This window comes from Schistocerca nitens, chromosome 2 (genome assembly GCF_023898315.1).
Source record: "Schistocerca nitens isolate TAMUIC-IGC-003100 chromosome 2, iqSchNite1.1, whole genome shotgun sequence".
NCBI classification, from domain to species: Eukaryota; Metazoa; Arthropoda; class Insecta; order Orthoptera; family Acrididae; genus Schistocerca; species Schistocerca nitens.
The window spans coordinates 276427742-276453237 of record NC_064615.1 but is presented as its reverse complement, the minus strand read 5'-3'; the positions used below and the strand labels follow the sequence as shown (position 1 = coordinate 276453237).

The following is a 25496-nucleotide window of genomic DNA, read 5'->3' as shown; positions in this document are numbered from 1 at the left end:
GAAGAATGAACGGGACATTAATGTTGTCAGCAGCAACGGCCGTGAGTGAATGGAACAAGGTTGTTTCCAAACAAGACACACAGCGCATCTTGTCGATATTTGCTCTAATGGCCGACATTTTCAGTGCAATATGGATAAGAAGATAAACGAGGTTAAGAAATCAAACGAGATAGAACTACTCTGTAATGAGCCACCCGGTGTCTCATACGAAAATACTCAGAAAATATCCCTCAACAACGGCTGAAATTGTATCTTTGGAGTTACGAGCACATTCTTCAGCCTATAGAATAGAGTGGGGTAAGTTGAGCGGCGGACAAGATTGCGCAACGCATATATCTCAGTTTTAACAATCCAGTAGGTGGCTACTCTGCAGGGCACGAAATACCGTAGTCCGTAGATGACATAAACTGCGCTTGAAGTCGTTTTACTGAAACCAACATATAAGTCACGTGACTCGGAGCACGAAGCCGAGTATGTCATTACCCATTTGTACTGCACAATTTACGACATTCTTTTCACAAATCAAATGTCGTACTGTTGTACTTTTTACTATAATCCGTTCATCATAAGAATAAACCTGATGTAAATATTACGCCATGTATTCTTCCGTGTGTGCTTGAATCTCATTGGATCTCGTTTCACGTGAAGCAGAAGCCAACCTGTGACCAGTACAGCCAGGTACGATCGTAAGAATACGTTTTATCATGTGTTGCACGCACATAGACTGAGCGATAATGCAGGTCAACAGCTTTACCGGCGCATTAAACTTGGACAGCACTGGCCAGCCGGAGGTCCAACTAAGGCTTATTTTACATCTACCCGGCAGCCGGCTGTGAGGGTGAGACGCTTACGGGAAGTTTCACATCAGGCCGACAGCCGGGCCGAGGCTGTGGGATGCCTGCGGCCCCCACTGTGTCGGCCCGTTGTCGGTGCCGTGCGGAAATACTGGCGCAGGTGGTGGGGCATGCAGAACAGTAGAGCGCTACACATCTACCCAACTATCGTGTGCCGGGCAGTTGCGTTTTGCTTTGTTGGTGGTTCAATCTGTTCTGGACGTTTCTAGTGTACTGTGTCATGGCGGAAATTGATATCGAAATCCTTACACCAGTTTCGTGGGACAAGACTTTAGGTACTTACATGGATAGAATACAAACATAGAATGCATGGATCGATGTTTGCAAAAAACTGAACGAAGGCTTTGAACGGATGTGTGACAAAGACAGAGACGACCATGGTAAGTACAAGTCTTTATTTTTTACGTTAAATACAAAAAAAATTAGATCAGTGGCATATTAAATTTTAGATAATTGCCGTTTCACAGATCCCTCAGGTGTCATAAAATAATCCCTCAACATTTTTCGTACATTATTGGCAGAAATTCTTGTTATACTTTCAAGTCCAGTTATGGACAGATTATCCTCGGGGTTGTAGCCTTCTTTTTTAAGAATGGTATTGTGCAAAACAACACACGCCCTTACAATGTCAAGAGCAAAATCAGGTTTTAAATTTATAGCTCCGTGGAAAATCCTCCATTTATTAGTTCGTATCCCAAATGAACATTCTACGTATCTCCGGGCTCTTCACAGGCGATAATTGAACACTTTTAGCAACTGTTAATTGGTGTCCAGAAGGCATTGATGCAGTCCAAACGCTTCACCATCAATTAAAAAAATAAGGTACCTTCGGACTTACTGTACTACGAAGGCACCTGTCTTCAGGTTCAAAAAAATGGCTCTGAGCACTATGGGACTTATCATCTGAGGTCATCAGTCCCCTAGAACTTAGAACTACTTAAACCAAACTAACCTAAGGACATAACACACATCCATGCCCGTGGCAGGATTCGAACCTGCGACCGTAGCGGTCGCGCGGTTCCAGACTGTAGCGCCTAGAACCGCTCGGTCACATCGGCCGGCCTGTCTTCAGGAATTACCAGTTTTTTTCTATCATTGATTTCCACAAATAACATTCTTTAAATATAGTAGAACATTTTCTCTGAAAATTCTTTAGGGTGATAACAAAAATGTACATCCTTTAGGATAATAACTTTCTTTAAATTCTAGCTATTGTTTTCTTTCGCACTCACCTGATTGTATTTACCAACATTTGTATAGGCTGGATACATTCTCGGAAGGATGTATTACGGCGTTGAATGGAACTTTTCATTCGTTCATGTAGATCGTCAAAAGTTCGTGAACTCATCCGTAAATAATTAAAAAACTTATCTTCATCTCAACCTTATTTACTCAAAAAGGACAAGGAATGCACCCACTTCGTCTATTCTTATATGGACTGGATGGACCCAATGCACTTTTCTTCTTCTTCTGTTTTCCAAACGTCTGTACAGGAGATACCACGTTAACAGCTGGGCCTGCCCCATTTGTAGTCGAGGTCAACTGAATATGCCGTCCGGCTGTCGACTACGTGTGAAGAGGCGCTAGGTCCCCTGTCGGTCCGGCAAAAATGTCGGCCGCCAGCTTGATGTGAAGTAAGCCTAACCTGCAATGATGTGGGTAGTTGCTGTTCAGACTTAAAAAAAGACTAGCAAAGAAACAATATAGCTTCGAATGTCATATAATTTTTAAAGAGAGGTAAATAATATTCGGAAAAACTCCAGCAGTATCGCGCGCTTCTTAGGTGACCAGACGGTAAGCATAAATTGCTCTCGTTCTCACCTGACATCTTATTCTAATTACAAACAAGAGTGATGAAAATTTCTAACTTAAACGGTAATTTTTATGAGCGAGCTGTGTGTGATGCAGGGATTTCATCGTTCTGTTGAATAATGAAGCCACTGAAGGTATTAATTACAGTCAGTCGTCTGCTGATCTCTTAGCTCCTTCCTTGTCCGTGAAATACATTTCCGTGATTATCTAGATCTGTGGTATAAAACGTTGGACATAGTCCAAATAAATAGTGTTTGGTTTTACATTATTGCCCTAAAAATTACGTTGTGTTTTCTTAATTTAAGCAACTTGTGTTAACAGTCTTTCATAAAATATCGATGATTAAGAATTTACATTTGAAATGAAAACAGGGATTTCGCGTGCAATTTGTTATTAGAAACAAGAAGACGTGCATTATTCATAAACTTATTTGTGCTCTGCCTTACGGCAGGTCTTGTCATGGGGAAGCTTCGTCAGAGAGGTCCACCGCATGAGCGTCTAGGGAAGTGATTCCAGTGGTGGTTTCCCGCTGCGTTCCACTGATGATGATGAAATGATAATGAGGACAACACAACACCCAGTCCCTCAGCGGAGAAAAATCTCCGACCCTGCCGGGAATCGAACCCAGCCCCCTTGGAGTGACAGACCGCCGCGCTGACCACTGAGCTATCGGAGCAGACTTATTCACAAAAAATGATGATGAATTTTACAATTATGAGATGTAGGTATTTCAAATTGAACGAGAAAAGAAAATGACTCAGACGAGATTTAAACCAGCGAACCATGAATTGTAATTGGTTATCATTCAATTACATTGCCGATTCCGACATACATCCGATGAGTAGTTGTGTCGCAACTTTATATAACACACTCTCTCGGAAAACTTAAAAGCCGATTATCTCTGTAAATTTATGAAAAACATTAGGAACAACCTATTTCTCGGCATCGTGTTCCACACGCGTTTCACTACGGAACAGGAAGCAGCTTCAGACATTTTCATACTGCGCATTAACTGCGCGACAGAGCACGACACTGCAGAGGCTGTGACTATACATAATTTTTGAAATAAAAAGTACGTAGCTAAAGCGTGATTAGGAAAAACATTGATGGCTGTTAACACATTTGAATATCTTAAAGTTTCATTTAACGCAACTTAGTAATAATATATCTAATACATAAGTGGACCTACTTCCAAGAGCTTAACAAGACAAGTTCAAATGTGTGTGAAATCTTATGAGACTTAACTGCTAAGGTCATCAGTGCCTAAGCTTACACACTACTTAACCTAAATTATCCTAAGGACAAACACACACACACACCCATGCCCGAGGGAGGACTCTAACCTCCGCCAGGACCAGCCCCACAGTCCATGACTGCAGCGCCTAAGACCGCTCGGCTAATCCCGCGCGGCCGAAGCAACACAAGTGTACGTGTGCTAAGGCTTCTGACCAATCATCGTGCTTGTGTTTGTTTGCATCAGGTTTATTGTTATGATGAACGGAGTATAGATTCAGAAGTAAAGACATATGCTAAGAGTTTCTTAGTATCCTTCATATTAGGTAAAGTGACGAAAATCTCGGTTGTGTAAGTGAATCACTTTAAAATACTCGAGGTATTTTCATAAGTTGAAAATTGGGGTGGATGTTGGTCCTGAGATGTAAAACGTAGTGAATGACTAAGCTTTTGAGACGACATATCGTTAATATGTAGCTCACTACACCAGTATAATCAACATTTTGTAATATATTACGCTACCTATCTTGACATCGTTTCGGTATCTGTACTAGATTAAGCAAAAGTCAGAAAACCTATGTGCGAATTTTGTGTAAGTACCTGACATTATGCACATAAGCGAATTTCCTTTCTTACAAAAGCTTACTAAAGCATTTTACATATATTCCTATGGAATCGTTAGAAAAATAATGCTGCGTTCGAAATTGTTATCTTGTCTTCCACTCCCGTGGAAGCGGTGAATTACAAGAATTCACAGTGAAAAAAGGAAAAAAAGTATTCACTAAAGAACAGTGATTCTGTCGCTGTTAAAAGAACTGTCAATACGTTTCCACTTGACCACATGTAAAAGAAAGGATCTTGCGGAGACATGGCTTAGCCACAGTTTTGGGGATGTTTCCATTATGGAAGTTGCCAGAAAAGAAGAAAGGGAAGAAGTCAGAAATAGTATCTGGAATCCCGTTTAAGATGTAACTGGAATCCCAGTCAACAGAACAAGAAATAAAGAAGCCAAGCCGCGCAGGGTAGCCGCTTGGTCTGAGGCGCCTTGCTACGATCCGCTGATCTTCCTCCGTCGGAGGTTCGAGTCCTCCCTCGGACATGGGTGTTAGTTTTGTTCTAAGCGTAAGTTAGTTTAAGTAGTGTGTAAGCCTAGGGAACGATGACCCCAGCAGTTTGGTCCCATAGGAACTTACCACAAATTTCCAATTTTTCAAAGAAGTCAAAGAGGAAACTGTTTGATTCATATCAAGCAAACAAAAAGAAAGCAAAGCAAAACCTAAATACGTCGATGGAAATCCTACAGACTTTTCACTGGCCAAGCTGTGCTGAAAAGTACAATAATCCATTAACAGAAGACTGGATTCAATGTCTAAAGTGCAAGGAGTGGTGGCATGAATCCTGTTCTTTTTACGAAGGTTCTGGACACTTCATCTATGATCTCTATTAAACAATTGTTCCTCCCAATTGTAATATTTTTACGAGTTTTTATTCACAGACCCCAGAATTGTTCATTAAATCAAATCTTGTATCAACAATAACAGAAACAAGGTATATTATGTTTATGTACTCCATAAATTAAATAAAGAAAAAAACTGAACGGCACATGTGTTTTTCTCAAATAATAATATGCAGATTGACCCCACTAGACACACATTCCTACCCCACGGTCGGGTAAGACTGCGCATTTGCATTCATTTTTTTACTAAATACGAATTACAGTTTAAATTGCGCATATGGTTTTCGGAAACTGTTGCACGAGGGTTGGGACTTTAATAGTGGCAACTGTTTATCTACAGCTCGTACAAAATAGATACTTGTTTCAAAGTTTTACTGACCTTCAAAGTAGTCCAGCGATGTGGAAGTCATAGGACACACTTAGCAGTGCCAGTTGTGTTGACAGTTCGAGCGGCGCGGTCTATTGCCCGACGAAGTGTTTCCTTCAGTTTAGAAATCGAGTTGAACTTTACGAGGGCTTAAGCCAGGGGAGTGCAGTAGGTGGTATAGCACTTAGCAGCCCCATCAATTAAACAAATCAGTAACAGCTTGCACTGTACGTGCTTGAACGTTGTCCTGCAAAATGATGGTCAGGTCCTGCAGAAAGTGTCATCACTTCTGTCTCTATCCTGTTCATTTTTGGAACACAACCTGCGACCAGCTTAGCGCCGCTCGAACTGTCAACACAACTGGCACTGCTAAGAGTATCCTAGACTTCCACATCGCTGGCAACGGGTTATACACAACGCTGGTGACTACTTTGAATGTCAGCAAGACTTTGAAACACGTATCTATTTTGTACGAACTGTAAATAAATAGTTGCCACTATTAAAGTTCCAACCCTCGTAGATTTTATCTACCCTGTAGCCTCTTCTTGAACTGTCCAGCTTCTCCGCCCTAGATAATTAATAATAGACTTTCAGCGCGTCTCATCTATCCATTTCATCGTACATATCGCAAGACACGTTCTAAAAACGATCATTCGTCTGTAAATCTCACAAGAGGAATTCACTGAGCTACAGCAGGCACGTTATTTTGTTGCTTTCAAGATTTGAGCACTCCAGTCGACTGGTATAACAGCCACGGTTCTGCAGTAACATTATTATTTGACAAAATAGCAATACGTCAAAAATTGGTCTCAAAAATATTTTGTCAAGAAGGTATTCCAGTCTGTCGATTTGAAGGGAAATAGATTTAAATGATATCCAATTTATCTCCATGCCTGGCTCAAAATTTATCCCTTCGTCCTCGTAACAATCGAAAAAAATTGTTCCAGCCAATTACTGGTACTTATTAAAGGTCGTAGCGCTGCAAATATCTCAGTTACATCGAGGCGTGCGAGTACACTCCCAAGTCAAAAATAGCTAGCTGCTCGTTACGGTCGACGGACGGCGTGCTATTATCGACATTCCGCTTTCTCTGACGAAAAAAGGCACCAGAAGTAGAGCCATGCTTTGTACTGGAGGCGGAGTACTTTCGTGACTAATCGAGCTGAGAGGTACAGCTGACCGATGCAGCCGGCGCAAAGTTGCTGCTCCGAGAAAACGTGAAATTTTAGCGTTGGTCGTATTAGATTGCTGACTTTTAAAATTGCAGCACCAGAGAGGACAACAAAAAACTGAATTTTACGTATTCTATGTACACAGTATAGGAGGTAGAATTATACGCAAGTAAATTTGTAACTGATCTGCTTGTACACAGGGAGCGAAATGTGTTACACAGAGCTGCCACCTCTGGTAACAACTCTAGCCCGGCTGGACACTGAGTCGAACAAAGCTTGGGTGACACTTGGGCTTAGTAGTTTGAAAACAGGCTACGAGAGGAGTGTCAACAAAAGTAAGACAAGGGTAATGGAATGCAGTTGAATTGAATCAGGCGATGCTCGCAGAATTAGATAAATAAATGAGACAGTAAAATAGCCGATGAGCTTTGATGTTTAGGCAAAGATTTAACTTACCATGCGTAGGGAGCATATAAAATACAGACTGACGAATGCAAGAAAAGCATTTCTAAAAAAGAGAAATTTCTTATCATCGAATTTGCAGGATGTCTCAGGAGCAATGGTCTGTATTCAGGGATGTGACAGCGACCATCATTCGAAGCAAATAAGTGTAGTAAACATGGGCTCTAAAATGCATACCTTACGAGCTATTAACTTTTCTTCATGTTCAACTCTAAGAAAAAAATCTGAACAAATGCCCTTAGCTCTTGAGGTATGCATTTTAGAGCCCATGTTTATTACACTTTTTTGCTTCGAATGACGGTCGCTGTCGCATCCCTCAATATTGACCATTACTCCTTGGACACAGGGGCAGTCAAATGCAAACGAAACAGATGGAAAAAAGTAAGTAAACTGTTCATTATTCCAAAAGTAATCGCCATAACTGTTAATGAATTTAGCCCACTATGAGACAAGACGGTCGATGCCTTCACGAAAAAATGATTGCTGTTGCCTACGGAATCATGATTGTAACGAGCAGAACACCTCTTTGTCCGAAGCAAATCAACGGCTCCGAATGTCTTTCTTCACGGCTTCCAAAATATGTAAATCGTATGGGGGAGAGATCGTGAATGCATACAGGATGTGTAATGGCTTCCCAGAGAAACTTCTGCAGCGTAGTGAAAACAACACGCATGCCAGCTCCCGGAAAGTTACGATGGCCTTTTTATTTCACTTCCCTGGAGCACAGCGCCACAATTAATGCACAGCGATACATGGACACTTTGCAAGAAGTTAAGTGCGCCATCGAGTCCAACCGTCCGGGAATGTTGACGGACGGTATCATTCTGTCGCAGGTTAATTCCTGCCTACATGTTGGCAACGCTGTTTCGGCTACGCTGTAGAAGTTTCGCTGGGAAGCGATTACGCATTTTCCATATTATCTCGATATCTCCCCGTGCGATTTCCATATTTTTCATCTACATCTACGTCTGCATCATACTCCGCAAGCTACCTAAGGTTGTGTGGCGGAAGGTACTTTCGGTACCACTATCTGATCCCTCCAACCCTGTTTGGTGTAGACAACTGCATAATCTGTGAATACTAAAGAGCATCCGACGCTTTCTACTAGATCATTTATATATATTGTAAACAGCAACGGCTTTATGACACTTCCCTGTGGTACTCTGGATATTACCTTTACATCCGTCGATTTTGTTCCGTTAAGAGCGACGCGAGTTCTATCTGCAAGAAAGTCTTGAATCCTATCGCAAGTCTGCTCCGATACTCCGTAAGCTCGTATTTTTTTCATTACATGGGAGTGCAGAACGATGTCAAATGCCTTACTGAAATCAAGGAAAATGGCATCAACCTGAGCGCCTTGTCCACTGCGCTATGGATCTCATGTAGGTACAGAGCGAGCTGGGTTTTGCAGGATCTCTGCCTGCGGAGTCCATGTTGATTTTTATAGAGGAGATGTTCATTCTCCAAAAACGACGTAATTCTGGAGCATAAAACATGGTCCATAATTCTACAACAGACTGATGTCAACGATGTAGGTTTATAATTGTGTGCATCTGTCTTACGGCCTTTCTTAAAAACGGGAACGACCTGCGCTTTCTACCAGTCGTTAGGAACCTATCGTTGCTCAAGCGATCTACGATAAATTACTGCTAGAAGGGGAGCAAGTTCTTTCGCATAATCTTTATAGAATCTTATAGGTGTTTCATCTGGTCCTGACGCCTTTCCACTACTAAGCGATTGTAGCTGCTTTTCAATTGCGCGGTCGGTTATCTCAATATCTGCCATTTCGACTTTCGACAGTGTTACGGTCTTCCGCGGTGAAACAACTTCGGAAGACCGAATTCAGTGCTTCGGCCTTCTCTCTGTTACCTTCCGTTTCGGTGCCGGTGTGATCACTGAGAGAATGAATGGATGATTTTGACCCCCTTACTGATTTTACATACGACCAAAATCTCTTAGGGTTTTTACTCAGGTTAATTGACAACGTCTTGCTTTCAGAATCACTGAACGATTCTCTCATTGCTCTCATTACGCTGATTTTCGCTTCGTTCAGCTTTTGTTTGTCAGCTAGGCTTTTACTTATCTTGAATCTGAGATGAAGTGCTCTTCTTTTACGTAGCGCTTTTCTAACATAGCTATTAAACCATGGTGGATCTTTCCCATCCCTTAAAATCTTACTCGGAACATACTTGTCTAGGGCATATTGAACGATGCCTTTAAATTTTTTACATTTGTTTTCCACATCTTCGTCCTAATCACAGAATATTTGCTGCTGACTGTTGACGTATTCTGAAATTTGTATCCTGGCACCCTTGCTTAGCAAATGTATCTTCCTACTTTTTTTAACATTCGTTGTAGGACCCGTCGTCATAGATGCTGTCACAGCCTTATGATCACTGATACCTTCCTGCACGTTAACTGATTCGATAAGTTCAGGTCTGCTTGCTTCTAGGAGGTCTCTATCTGCTCAAGGTAATTTTCGGACAAGTCATACAGAACAATGCCACACCAATCCTTGTATCTGGCACCAGTTTCGATAGCATAATACTCCCAATTTATACCTGGTAAGTTGAAATCACCCCTATTACAATGGCGTGATCAGGAAAATTACTAATGATATTCTGCAAATTCTGTCTGAAGCGCTCTACAACTGTAGATCCTGACCCAAGTGGTCTATAGAAGCATCCGATCACTATTTTTGACCGTTCTATGACACTCAGTTTCACCCACATTAATTCACATTCGGAATCCGTGATAACCTCGCTAGATTTTATCGAATTTTTTACTGCAATAAAAACGTCGCCACCATTGGCATCTAACCTATCCTTGCGATAAACATTCCAATCTGAACTTAGGATTTCGTTGTTACTGACGTCTGGTTACAACCAGCTTTCTGTTCTCAATACTATCTGTGCATTGTTACCTTCAGTGAGAGATACTAATTCTGGGACCTTTCCTTGGATACTCCTGCAGTTTACTAAAGTCATGTTAATCTTTTCTATCTCTGATCTACGAGGGCCAAGATTCTCTGAGGTCACTGTGGCTGATTTAGCAGGCAAATCGTCTTTGATCCCAAGGGAGGGGTTTCCTAACCTAAAAAAACACCATGTGCACGCCACACGTACTCCGCTACCCTAGCAGCCGTTTCCTGCGTGTAGTGCACGCCTGACCTGTTAAGGGAAACCCTACAATTCTGTATCCGATTTTTGGAGCCCAGAAGCCAAACATTCGTGGGCGTCGATTTGCTTCCGTCGAAGAGTTGCACTTCTGGGTAAAATTATTCTTCCATAGGCAACCGCAAACATTTTTACGTGAAGGCTCTGATCGTCTTGTTTCACAGTAGGATAAATGTTATGGCTTACTTTTGAAATAATAAGCAGCTTACAGTTTACTTACTTTTTTCGAGTCCTCCTCGGGCATGGGTATGTGCGCAAGTTAGTTTAAATTAGATTTAAGTAGTGGGTAAGCTTAGGGACCGATGACCTCAGCATTTTGGTCCCATAGGATCTTACCACAAATTTCCAAAAATTTTTCTCCAGCAGGCTATGAATGTCACAAAAAAAGAGGGAAAAGCAGGTCTTTTGAAGCGAACCAGTCAGCGAGCAATTTTCGTACATTTTCACATGAATTGAAGCGTTATTCAGCGAGAGCGTGTCTAGAGTTGCAAATAGATGATAATCGGACAGAGCCAAGTCTGGAAATTAACCGCACGCCCTAGTATTTTCCAACTAAACGCCTCGATCGTTTCGCTGCCCCGTTCTGCTGTGTGTGATGGGGAGTTATCACGGAGCAATATGACTTTGTGTTGCATTTTTTCCATATTCCGGTTGTTTTTCACGTAATGCTCGATTTAAATCGATCATTTGCTGTTGGTAACGATCAGTGTTAACGGTTTCATCAGGTTTTAGCAGCTCATAATAGGTGACATCCTTCTGATCCCACAAAACACAGAGTATTGTCTTCTTTCCAAAGCGATTTGATCTTGCAGTGGATGTCGATGGTTTGCCTGGATTCACCCATGACTAACGACGCTCAGCATTCTCAAAATATATCCATTTTTCATCACCTGTCACTCTTCAATGGAGAAATGGCTTTCTTTTGTATCTGGTGAGCAGCATTTCACAAGTGGTTTTTCAATTTGCTTACTGTCTTTCATTCAGTTCGTGTGGAACCCATTATCCCACTTTCTGCAACTTTCCCGCAGTTTTCAACCCAACAGAAACGGCTTCCTGCGTCACGTTAAATTGTTCCGTGAGTTTCAACCTAAGAGAAACGACTTTCTGCGTCACATTCAGTTGTTCCGCGAGTTCCTGTTGAGTTTGAGTATCATCTTCATCCAATAAGGCCTGCAATTCGTTGTCTTCGAACTTTTTCAGTGTATTCCCGCTCTCGTCGTTTCTCACGTCAAAACCGCCACTTTTGAATTTTTTGAACCATTTTCGCCGAAAGTTTCGACAAGCATTCGATGTGATTTCGCAGCAGTTTTCTTCAAATGGTAACAGAAAACCAATGCTGTCCATAAAGCGTAGTTCGTAGGCACAAAACTCGACATGTTTACAGGTTTGAAACAGACACCGATGTATGGAACTTGGTTTACTGGGTGTTGACATTCGCCGTCAGCCGTTACAACAAGCAGAAGGCGCTGTAGACGCGGTCTCACGGGCCCTACACTGACGGCTAGCACTATCTATAGGGAAATTCCGGTTTCATACTTCTACACACTGAATAACGCCGTGCAAACTGCTCTCGTAGATACAGCGCATCTCGATGACAGAGCTGCAAAATCTAATAACTGAGAGACGCAAAGGTGCAGTGCGTTCTCTAAAAACATTGCTATCAATCTGGGTTCATAATTTTTGACAGTGGTTTTAAGTAAATAGAAAAATTACTGACTCTTTGGATGTGGACAATGATTCTAGGTTAAATGGACTCAATAGCAATCTCGTACCATTTGCGTTAATGACATTTACTGAAACTTCAATAATAGTTTTCTTTGAAAACTGTGATCCAAGGATTACAAAAATTAAGCTTCACATATATGATCTTTCCTTAAACAAAATTCCAAAATCAACTTCTTAAATCCATTTCTCTCACAATGATCCATATATAGGGAAAAAAAAGAATGAAAAGCAAAATGATTCCTGGTCTGGATGTCTGACGAGCCAGGAATTCTGCATTATCAAACCGCTGCTACAAATAAAAACAAACTTAATCTTGCCTGTAATCCATTCTTCACAAAGAGTATGATCGTACCAACACAAAAATCAATCCTTTTTCTATCCACAGCTCTTTTCTTGTTGGTATTCGTAAAAGACATTGTATATAACTACACCCGAAGATATGCGAGATAGAATTGTCAGAGCATGCCGAAGTGATAAGGAATACCACTCAATTCTTGAAAAGAAGATTGCAGCGATGCATTGATACCAATGGTCATCACTTCGAACACTTTCTGTAAAAGGACCTTCATTCCACCTTTTTGACCTTCGTTGACCTTCAAAAACCTTACTGTTACACATCATTGGATTCGTCTCGATAGCCGCTATCAGAAAATAAGTACCAAAGTATAGCATCCCATTTAAAAAAACAAAGTTGACCTTCATATCTCTGAAGCGCCGGCCGAAGTGGCCGTGCGGTTCTAGGCGCTGCAGTCTGGAACCGCGAGACCGCTACGGTCGCAGGTTCGAATCCCGCCTCGGGCATGGATGTGTGTGATGTCCTTAGGTTAGTTAGGTTTAACTAGTTCTAAGTTCTAGGGAACTAATGACCTCAGAAGTTGAGTCCCATAGTGCTCAGAGCCATTTCAGCCATTTTTTTTTCTGAAGCGACCCCACTTAGCAACAACAAACCAACGTCGCATTACGGCCCCCGGTGCCCCATGCAACTATTGTCACACAAACTTTTCAGCTACTATCATACTTTCGGAGTTATTCTAGGTGACAATAGTTAGAGACTTACCCTGTATACAACATTGTTAGTGGAATATCATTTATAAAATGTCAAATTAGATCCATCTTGGTTTTTTCAGTATAAATAATGATAAATTAAATGTGTTATTTGTGTACCTCCAGCCGTCCTTTTCTTCTTCTTTTTCTATTTATTTATTTATGTGCTTAGTAGTTATTGTTAGTGTTAAGTGTATCGTATGAGGGCCAAAAATACTCGTCTTCTTCCTATGTGATCGAGGTATGCCAAAGCGTTGGACGCTCCTGCGCTAGAGGGCTTAGAGATGTCTAGCTTTCACTTGCTTCCTGAAAGTCGGGCTTTTTCTTTCGCCAGTTCCGCTGTAGATTAACTTCATCTCCGTCTTCCCTGACGTTGAGGACTTCAGTGTAACCTTGGCACAGACCATCAAAAGGTACTACTGCACGGCCCATTATAATGTGCCTTTCCGAGTACTGATACCAGATATATCTACAACTTCTACTTACACGAGCAGTGGTCTTAGGCGATACTCAACCAATTAACTCCAGCGATCTTCCCAGGTCTTTGCCCCATCGGTCTGGAGACCTTGCTGTTATCTCCAGGATGTCCTTGACCTTGATAACTGATCTAACGTCATCTGCCCTTTTTTTCTATTTCCTTAGAAATCTCTGTGGAGTCCTGAGTTGCCGTCTTGTTTATTCTTGGGGTGAACAGGTCTCACAGCCATGTCAACACGGAGAGGATGAATTGATGAAAAATTATTTTTTAACAGTTTTACTGACCTGATGATAGTTGAATATCTTCCAAATGCTTGCCAGCCTAATTAGATGCGTCAAAAGATTTCCGCTCTTATATCTCCAGTCATATTTACAAGTTAGCTAAAGCAGATGTGTTCTCTGACAGTGTCTAGTACTGTATTTTTGATTTGCATGTTTCCTATCGTGCTCCGTTTATTACACATAACTTTTGTCTTTCAGTCCCACTGCCTGATATTCCGAGGCGAGATCGGACGTCGTATGAAACTGTTCAAAAACATTTCCCTTTTCTTGCCAGTTCAATTTTTACGTTCTCATTTCCGGGACGGGAGGGAACAGTTTGGGAGATCATGCGATCATTTTGTTTCACTCCTCTGTGGATTGGAAATTCTTGAATTGGTTCTCTGACTTTAACAAAAGCTGTAGAATTTTCATGTCTAATTTGCAGCGTTTAAGTATTTGTCACTTCGACCACTTGCTAAGCTGAGGGTTGCACGACAGCAGGATGGCTTACTGAATCACTGGTCTTTTCAAAATCTACAAAAACTGTAGTAGACACACCCGGTATTTGTCTGCTCTACTTGTCTGTTCCCAGTGAACAAAAATGTAGTCTAACGTGCGGAAAATGCTGCCTAATCCAAACTTCTCTATGGGCTGAGTTGCGTCAAAAATGGGACCGATACGATTTAACAGTATCCTTGTAAAAGCATTGTGCAAAGTACAGATTAGGCATTTGGGAGGATAGTTTTTTATGTCGTAAATGTTCCCTTTCTTGTCGAGCAATATTATCATTGGTTTGTTCCATGAGGTTCGTATGAATGCCCAGTTACTGGATGAAGTAAACATTTTTGACAAGTGGTCGTAAGTTTCATCACCAGCAAATTTTAGAATACCAACAGTCAACTCTTCATAACCAGGAGCAATGACCTTTCCCTCTGTAATATTTCGATGAACTGACATGTTCCACGTCGTTACATTCATATACTGGTGTGCATAACTTAAGGACGGAAGTAACTTTCGCATGATTTGTGACTGCCAAGTAACTTACCTCGATGAAACTTGGACCATACATAGAAAGACTACTACAGTATAGTACGCAATGAAATGAACAGAAATGACATTTTTGTTCGTAGAGAGTAATTACGTGGAAGTCACCACAGTTCATAATGTTCCCTTTAACATTACAAAAGGTGGGGCATGGTCCTTAATAGGATGTGATCACCACTGTCGGCTGCGCATGCTCTGCATGTGTTTCCATGCTGGCCACAAGGTTGGTAACGGGTTCTTGTTGGGAGGGCGTTCAATTCCTCCACCTGCGCGGCTGGCGGTCGTCTGTGCACGTGAACTTGCTGCAGTATGTGTCCCCAAAGCATTTTGCACGTGCTCTATTGGATTTTATTTGGGGGGATGGGAGTCGTGTTCCTCAATGCTGGATGCACTCTTATATGGCGAGGAGTGGGAACAGGAAATGCAGCCAGGAACAATGTCGAATGTAATCGTTTTTATGGTCCAGGTGTATGGCGTGGAGAGGCATAATGTTGCATGGGCTTACTGAGCTCGAAATCTTTAAAGGCAGTACACTCATGGGTGCCCTTACCCTTCGACGGCACCCCACCGCCGACCCCCAGGCTCTCAGGGAAGGGGAAAAATATATTGTAGTCAGGAAGTTTTCTTCGAAGAAAATGATTTAAATGTCCAGAATGAAATTTTCACTCTGCAGCAGAGTGTGCACTGATATGAAAGTTTCTGGCAGATTAAAACTGTGTGCCAGATCGAGACTGAAGCTCGGGACCTTTGCGAGTTTTAATCTGCCAGGAAGTTTCCCATCAGTGCACGCTCCGCTGCAGAGTGAAAATTTCATTCTGGAAACATCTCCCAGGCTATGGCTAAGCCATGTCTCTGCAATATCGTTTCTTCCAGGATTGCTAGTACTGTTAGGTCTGCAGAAGAGTTTTGGAAGGTAGGAGTCAAGGTCTGGCGGAATTAAAGCTGTGAGGACGGGTCGTGCGCGAGTTGTGCTTTGGTAGCTCAGACGATAGAGTACTTGCCCGCGAAAGGCGAAGATCCTAAGTTAGAGTCTCGGTCTGGCACACAATTTCAGTTTTGAATGAAATTTCGATATCACGCAGGTTTTTAATGGGGACGGAACTATAACTTTTTTATGGTTGCTTACAACCCACCATTTGTCTTCAAGAATTTTAAAAATACTCCATATCCCCAAGTATGTCCGCCCCCAGTAGTTGAGTGGTCAGCGTGACAGAATGTCGGTCCTAAGAGCCCACGTTCGATTCCCGGCTGGGTCGGAGATTTTCTCTCCACTCGGGGACTGGGTGTTGTGTTGTCCTAATCATCATCATTTCATCCCCATCGACGCGCAAGTCGCCGAAGTGGCGTTAAATCGAAAGACTTGCACCCGGCGAACGGTCTACCCGACGGGAGGCCCTAGTCACACGACATCGCACCCTCAAGTATGCCACCTCCCCTTACGAACTATCCTATGGGACTCATGGGTACACTCACCAGTCACCATTAGTATCACACTGCACTGCTTCCACATTTTCGTCTTTTCGGGCCAGCTCTCGGTCCTCACTTCATTTTCACGGATGCTAGTATGCAACTGCTTCGAACAGCGCAGGTAGAAGAGCTCTTAGAACGAGAGGATATTCGGCGAATGGTCTGGGCTGCCTGTTCCCCTGACTTAAATACCATCGAACAGATGTGCGATTCACTGGAGGAGGGGGGGGGGGGGAGGAAGGGGAGGGGGGGTCGTTTTGCAGCACATCCATGTGCACAGTGCACAGACCATATAACATTCTTAGGGGTTGTTTTACTCATCGTATCTGGCAATCTGTCGCAGCATAAGTCCTGAAACAGTAACTGTAAAAAAAAAACAAAAAAAAAAAAAAACATAAAGTTATATTTTAAATAATTAATCCTGTCTTATTTTTGTTTCTATTGAACATTTATTATAATCTCAAATTGATTAAAAGCATCTTGACAAATCTGAAACAAGTTGTAATATACTTACAATAATGGCATAAATCATGCACAACAAGCTACATGCTTTCTGTCTAAAATCCAAAACCATATATATTCTAAACAATCCCGAACAATCCTCGGCATTCTTTAGAATCATTTTTCGATTAATTAACAATTAAAACACTCATCCTAAAACAAATGTCACATTTCCAGGATTACATAGATTCTTATATATTAAAAACACTAGTGAATTCTAATCTTTATATAAGTTGAAGCAAGTATAAACGCTTAAGTATCAAATGTTAACAATACATTTGTTATATTTACTACTCACAGGAGATTCATATCATGTAAAATGTTCCTACCTATTAACAGACTTCTACACATTAGTGTAATTAAGATTCCGTAATCATTTCTTTCGTAACATTTTCACAAGTAGATATTTCCATACACCTCTATGTCAGAAACTATTGTTTATGGTTAAAATTTATGCGTTTTTATTAGTTTTAATGGGACTGTTACGTTTGAGCCACCATCCAGTAGTTGTCAACTGTGTTGGTGGAGGAATGCATTGCTCTACGACAAGAACTCCTTGCACACCTGGTGGCTAGCATGGGATCACATAGCAGAACGTGAGTTGCCATCCTTGGCGATCAGTCTCTCTACTAAGAAGCCGTGTTGCGCCTTTTATTTCGTCCAAGGGACTAGCAAGTATCGTGATGACTTCAGTGTAGTTATCGTCTTTCAATAAAAGCGTCATTTCTGTTCGTCTAATTCTGCATTTCTGTGTAGATTAGATTAGATTAGATTAGATTAATACTAGTTCCATGGATCATGAATACGATATTTCGTAATGATGTGGAACGAGTCGAATTTTCCAATACATGACATAATTAGGTTAATTTAACAACATACTTAAGTTAATATAACAAATTTATTTTATTGTGTTTTTTTGTTTTTCTTTATTTTTTATTTTTATTTTTAAAATTTTTTTTTGTTTTTTTTCTTAATTTATATCTAAAAATTCCTCTATGGAGTAGAAGGAGTTGTCATTCAGAAATTCTTTTAATTTCTTCTTAAATACTTGTTGGTTATCTGTCAGACTTTTGATACTATTTGGTAAGTGACCAAAGACTTTAGTGCCAGTATAATTCACCCCTTTCTGTGCCAAAGTTAGATTTAATCTTGAATAGTGAAGATCATCCTTTCTCCTAGTATTGTAGTTATGCACACTGCTATTACTTTTGAATTGGGTTTGGTTGTTAATAACAAATTTCATAAGAGAGTATATATACTGAGAAGCTACTGTGAATATCCATAGATCCTTAAATAAATGTCTGCAGGATGATCTTGGGTGGACTCCAGCTATTATTCTGATTACACGCTTTTGTGCAATAAATACTTTATTCCTCAGTGATGAATTACCCCAAAATATGATGCCATATGAAACCAATGAGTGAAAATAGGCGTAGTAAGCTAATTTACTAAGATGTTTATCACCAAAATTTGCAATGACCCTTATTGCATAAGTAGCTGAACTCAAACGTTTCAGCAGATCATCAATGTGTTTCTTCCAATTTAATCTCTCATCAATGGACACACCTAAAAATTTGCAATATTCTACCTTAGCTATATGCTTCTGATTAAGGTCTATATTTATTAATGGGGTCATACCATTCACTGTATGGAACTGTATGTACTGTGTCTTATCAAAATTCAGTGAGAGTCCGTTTACAAGGAACCACTTAGTAATTTTCTGAAAGACAGTATTGACAATTTCATCAGTTAATTCTTGTTTGTCAGGTGTGATTACTATACTTGTATCATCAGCAAAGAGAACTAACTTTGCCTCTTTATGAATATAGAATGGCAAGTCATTAATATATAATAAGAACAACAAAGGACCCAAGACTGACCCTTGTGGAACCCCATTCTTGATAGTTCCCCAGTTTGAGGAATGTGCTGATCTTTGCATGTTACGAGAACTACTTATTTTAACTTTCTGCACCCTTCCAGTTAGGTACAAATTAAACCATTTGTGCACTGTCCCACTCATGCCACAATACTTGAGCTTGTCTAGCAGAATTTCATGATTTACACAATCAAAACCCTTTGAGAGATCACAAAAAATCCCAATGGGTGGTGTTCGGTTATTCAGATCATTCAAAATTTGACTGGTGAAAGCATATATGGCATTTTCTGTTGAAAAACCTTTCTGGAAACCAAACTGACATTTTGTTAGTACTTCATTTTTACAGATATGTGAAGCTACTCTTGAATACATTACTTTCTCAAAAATTTTGGATAAAGCTGTTAGAAGGGAGATTGGACGGTAATTGTTGACATCAGATCTATCCCCCTTTTTATGCAAAGGTATAACAATAGCATATTTCAGTCTATCAGGGAAAATGCCCTGTTCCAGAGAGCTATTACACAGGTGGCTGAGAATCTTACTTATCTGTTGAGAACAAGCTTTTAGTATTTTGCTGGAAATGCCATCAATTCCATGTGAGTTTTTGCTTTTAAGCAAGTTTATTATTTTCCTAATTTCAGAGGGAGAAGTGGGTGAGATTTCAATTGTATCAAATTGCATAGGTATGGCCTCTTCCATTAACAGCCTAGCATCTTCTAATGAACACCTGGATCCTACTATATCCACAACATTTAGAAAATGATTATTAAAAATATTTTCAACTTCTGACTTTTTGTTCGTAAAGTTTTCATTCAATTTGATGGTAATACTGTCTTCCTCTGCTCTTTGTAGACCTGTTTCTCTTTTAATAATATTCCAAATTGTTTTAATTTTATTATCAGAGTTGCTGATTTCAGACATGATACACATACTCCTGGATTTTTTAATAACTTTTCCTAATATAACACAGTAGTTTTTATAATTTTTGATAGTTTCTGGGTCACTACTCTTTCTTGCTGTCAGATACATTTCCCTTTTCCGGTTACAAGATATTTTTATACCCTTAGTAAGCCATGGTTTGTTACAAAGTTTCTTACGAGTATATTTAACTATTTTCTCGGGGAAGCCGTTTTCAAATGCATTTACAAAAATGTCATGAAATAAATTATATTTTAAATTGGCATCAGGTTCATGGTACACCTCATCCCAGTCTAACTGCTGTAGGCTTTCCCTGAAATTTGCAATTGTTAAATCGTTGACGGGACATACTACTTTGGAGGACTGTTTAGTATTGCTGAATGGAGCTATGTCATATATTGTAACTAGCTGTGCGCCATGATCAGAAAGACCATTCTCAACAGGCTGAGCATTTATCTGGTTAAACTTATCTTGGTCTATAAAGAAGTTATCTATCAGTGAGCTGCTATCCTTTACCACCCGAGTAGGAAAATCAATAACGGGTGTCAAATTGAAAGAACCGAGTAATACTTCAAGCTCATTTTTCCTATTACCCTCTTTCAGAGAATCTACATTGAAGTCCCCACAAATAATAATTTGCTTCCCCCTGTCTGACAGATAGCACAACAAGGAGTCCAAATTTTTCAGAAATAGATGAAAATTTCCTGATGGGGACCTATATACAGTTCCAATTATTTCTTTATTGGTCCTGTAAATCGTGTTTAGGTACATATTTTGCACAAACGATGTAGGACAAGTCAGGTTGGTACAGTATATACAACATCGTACACATTGTTATTTTGAAAGGATAAATAATTAAAAATTATTCAATACGTGTTGAATATGGATGACAAATTTAATATAATAAAATAAAATGATAGACTTATTAAGTATATTTTAGCAATTACACTACACTTTTCCGGTACTCTAAAAACTCGGAAACAGAATAGAAGCAGTGGTGAAGCAAGTACTCTTTCAGTTTCACTTTAAACTTTTGTGAATTTTGCATCTGTTTCAAATAGGATGGCATGTGATTGTACAGCATTATGCCAGTATGCTACACTCCTCTCTTACAAATGTTTGTACTTACTGTATTGACATGTAAGTAATGCTTCTGCCTAGTATCATGAGGGTGGTAATCACAGTTATATTTGAAGATATTTCCATCTTTTAAAATGCTTCCTTTTGTGAAATTTAATATTTCATACATATATAAGCAAGGAAGAGGCATTATACTGAGATTTTTAAATATTGGTCTACAGGAGTCTCTGTACTTAGAATGGTTTATTATTCTAACAGTCTTTTTCTGTAGCCTAAATGTTTTGTTTGTACCTACGGAGTTCCCCCAAAAGATAATGCCGTACATCAGCAGTGACTGAATACTGCCATGGTACATTGTGATCACAGACGCATGGCTTGTAATTTTGTGTGAGGATTCTTACTGCGTACATAAGTGTGTTTAGCTTTTTATTTACATGGTTAAAATGTGTCTCCCATTTTAGGTTTTGCTGAATATGTATACCTAAAAATTTTGTGTCGCTCACAGATGAGAGTTTTTCCATCAATTTTAAAACTTGGTCTTGCAGGATGTAGTTTCTGTGAATTGTGGAAATTGACTGTCATTGTTTTTTCATTATTTATTATTAGCTTGCTTGTTCTGAACCATTGTGTCAAATTTTGTATAATACCTGTAGCTGTTTTTTGTAGGCTTTCCTCATCACGTGATTTGATTAGGATACTTGTGTCATCTGCAGAAAGTACTGTTGTCCCATTAGTTATTTTTTCTGACAAATCATTAACATAAAGAATGAAAAGAACTGGCCCAAGGACTGACCCTTGAGGAACTCCATATGTAATGTTTTGTGCATTACTGTGAAAATTACAATTTTTTTGTGTTTTTATGTCTTTGTATTTTGTGTGATCTGTTGACGGTCATGAAGGTAGGAATGTATCCACTTGTTTGGCAGGCCTCATATTCCATAATTACCTAGCTTCTGCAACAGAGTATTATGATCAATTACATCGAAGGCTTTACTAAGGTCAAGAAATATGCCAGACACATGTTGCTTATTATCTACTGCAGTTATAATTTCATTTAAGAAGGTATAAATAGCTGACTGTGTTGATCTGCCAGTTCTGAATCCATGTTGCGCATCACTTATTGTGTTTTCTTTATGTAGAAAGGCTGTCAGTCTTCTAAGAAATAGTTTTTCAAAAATTTTACCAAAGCCTGGCAATACTGATACAGGTCTATAGTTTGCAGCTTTATGTTTGTCACCTTTCTTGTACAGTGGTGTCACTTTTGCCATTTTCAGATTTTTTGGGAATATACCAGTCACAAATGATGAATTGAAAATATCCATTAATGGTTCTACGATGTATGTTATACTTGCTTTGATGATAATATCTGGTATTTCATCAGTACCTGCTGAATACTTATTGGGTAACGTTTTTATAAAGAGAGATAATTCCTCAGGTGTTGTTGGAGACATGAATAGTGTTCTTGTAAGAAGTTTTGTATCTGACTGGAGTGTATTGCTGTCTGGTTGTGAGTTGTAATGTTTGTTAATCAAGTGGTGTGCTACATTAGAAAAGTAGTTGTTAAATTTATCAGCCATTACTGTGGGGTTGATTACTTTGTTGTTGTTTTCATGAAGTTCTATGTTTTTGTGGTCTAATGATGTAGTACCTGTTTCTCTTTTTATGATACTCCAGGTTGCTTTAGTCTTATTCCTGGAATTTTTTATTTGTTTGTCATTTTCCATTTTATTTGCTTTTGTTATAACTTGTCTAAGTATTTGTATATATTGTTTAAAGTCGTTGATAAATACAGGATTTGTGGTTTGCTTTGAGTATTCATATAAATTCCTTTTATTCTGACATTATATTTTTATTCCTGTTGTGATCCATTTATTTGGTTTGTGCACAGAATTTATAAGTGACGTTTGTTTAGGAAAGGCTATTTCAAAAAAATGTTTGTATGTGTGTTATCTTCTGCACTACACTGCCCTGTGACAATTCTTTATGTGTAGGGTCCACGTTTCATTGAGCTACAGGGTGGCGCACAAAATGTGTTACCAATTGTTTCTTTCACAATTTACGACAGACATTATATATATACCGCTGGGATCTCTACACCAGTACCAGCAGAGCTTGGAAAAACAAATGAGTTACAAAATGACGTGTAATTCACGATACTGCCGCTAGGAGACTTGTAAGCAGCAATGGCTGACAATGGAATACTGACGACACAGCAACGATTGGCAGTTGTGTTACTTTTTCATGAAACGAAAAGCCTTGTTTTGAGTCAGAGAAGTTTTCGACAGCAGTTTAACACACGATGGGTCCCTTGCAAGAAGACCATCCACAGGTTGTACGATTAATTTGTACAGGAAGGAACAGTATTGGAAGCGAAGCGACCTCGGCCTAAGCCTGTTTGTTCACCGGAGGTATACTGAAGTGGTACGAGTTGCTGTACAGAGAAGTCCTGGGAAATCGTGTAGAAAGGCAGCAGTGCAACTGGGAATATCCAGACGCTCCGTTCAACGCATTCTTAAAAGTGACCTCCATATATACCCATACAAGATGACCTGTGCACAGCTCACTGAAGAACACAAGCAGCAGAGACTACTGTTTGCTCAGTGGGCGGAGGATCTACATCTACATGATTACTCTGCAGTTCACATTTAAGTGCTTGGCAGAGGGTTCATCGAAACACAATCATACTATCTCTCTACCATTCCACTCCCAAACAGCGCGCGGGAAAAACGAACACCTAAACCTTTCTGTTCGAGCTCTGATTTCTTTTCTTTTATTTTGATGATCATTCCTACCTATGTAGGTTGGGCTCAACAAAATATTTTCGCATTCGGAAGAGAAAGTTGGTGACTGAAATTTCGTAAATAGATCTCGCCGCGACGAAAAACGTCTTTGCTTTAATGACTTCCATCCCAAATCGCGTTTCGTATCTGCCACACTCTCTCCCCTATTACGTGATAATACAAAACGAGCTGCCCTTTTTTGCACCCTTTCGATGTCCTCTGTCAATCCCACCTGGTAAGGATCCCACACCGTGCAGCAATATTATATTCTAACAGAGGACGAACGAGTGTAGTGTAAGCTGTCTCTTTAGTAGACTTGTTGCATCTTCTAAGTGTCCTGCCAATGAAACGCAACCTTTGGCTCGCCTTCCCCACAATATTATCTATGTGATCTTTCCAACTGAAGTTGTTCGTAATTTTAACACCCAGGTACTTAGTTGAATTGACAGCCTTGAGAATTGTACTATTTATCGATTAATCGAATTCCAACGAATTTCTTTTGGAACTCATGTGGAGGATAGGGAAGAAACTCTCAACAATATTTGGTTTTCAGAGGAGGCGCATTTTTATTTAGACGGTGTGGTTAACAAACAAAATGTACGCTTTTGGGCAACTGAAAACCCACAAGTGCTTCATGAACGACAACATTATACTCCGAGGATTACAGCGTGGGCAGCAATTTCCAGTCGCGGACGTATTGGACCATTTTTCTTTGAAGAAACTGTGCGAGCGTTATTTGAGCATGCTTCGCAATAGCTACATTCCATAGCTTCTTGCTACTGCCTTGCCCTTCAACACGCAGTGGATCATGCAAGATGGAGCAAGGCCACATACTGCAAACACTGTGTTGGAGTTTTTACACGAGCATTTCGACATGCGGATCATTTCATTCAGGTTTCCAGGTCGCTTCAATGACGGACAAAATTCCCCCCCCCCCCCCCGCCCCCCCCCCCCCCCCCAATAGTCCAGACCTCAATCCATGTAACTTTTTTCTTTGGGGGTACCTAAAGGAAAAAATTTTCCCGAAACATCCACGTGATTTAATGGAGCTCAGAAGACTTATTCTTCAAGCTTGCAGTGAAATTACGGAAGATACGTGCCGTAGGGTAATCACTAACTTCAGTGTTCGTTTGAAGGAAGTTAGGAAACGAAATGGCGGAGATATTGAGCATGTGCTGAGTTAGAACAAATCTCCATGGACGGCTCTTCATTGTAGTACATGTTCCTTTCAGATTGTATTAACAATAAAGTTTATATTCAAAAACAGAATGGTAACACATTTCGTGCGCCACCCTGTACGTTACTGGTCAGTGACGCATCACGTGAAATTTCCTTTCGTCCTTAAATTTTTCACAGCAATGTGGTATGATGCACACAACAGGGGACTAGCTAAGCAGCGCTACCTCCCGCCTGTTCGCAGAGCGAGTACGTGGCCGACCATGACCGGCGGCGCGACTACGTGAGCGGCTTCACGGGCAGCGCCGGGGACGCCGTGGTGACGCTGGATGCCGCGGCGCTCTGGACGGACAGCCGCTACTACCTGCAGGCCGAGGAGCAGCTCGACTGCAACTGGCAGCTCATGCGCACCGGCGACTCACAGGTAGGTACAACCCAGAAAAGGACAATAAGGCAGATCTACGGTATCAGTTCTCGAACTGGCCTAGGTCGTTGTTCAGGTCGCTCAGAATTCTGCCATCCCTAAACAGTAAGCTTATGAGTGGGTATATCTTTGATGTATATTGTCTTTGGAAATATTTTACCTTGGCTTTACCTTTACTTGATGCCTCCATC

At 40.4% G+C, this 25496-nt stretch overlaps 1 protein-coding gene across 1 annotated transcript in view; it reads left to right on the top strand.

Annotated features, from left to right (window-relative positions):
* Positions 1–25496, top strand: part of LOC126234982 (xaa-Pro aminopeptidase ApepP-like) — a 241482-nt gene that overhangs the window by 107290 nt on the left and 108696 nt on the right. Inside the window, exon 3 of the mRNA XM_049943721.1 lies at positions 25126–25305. Coding sequence (XP_049799678.1) covers positions 25126–25305 — 180 coding nt within the window. The remainder of the gene's footprint in view (positions 1–25125; positions 25306–25496) is intronic.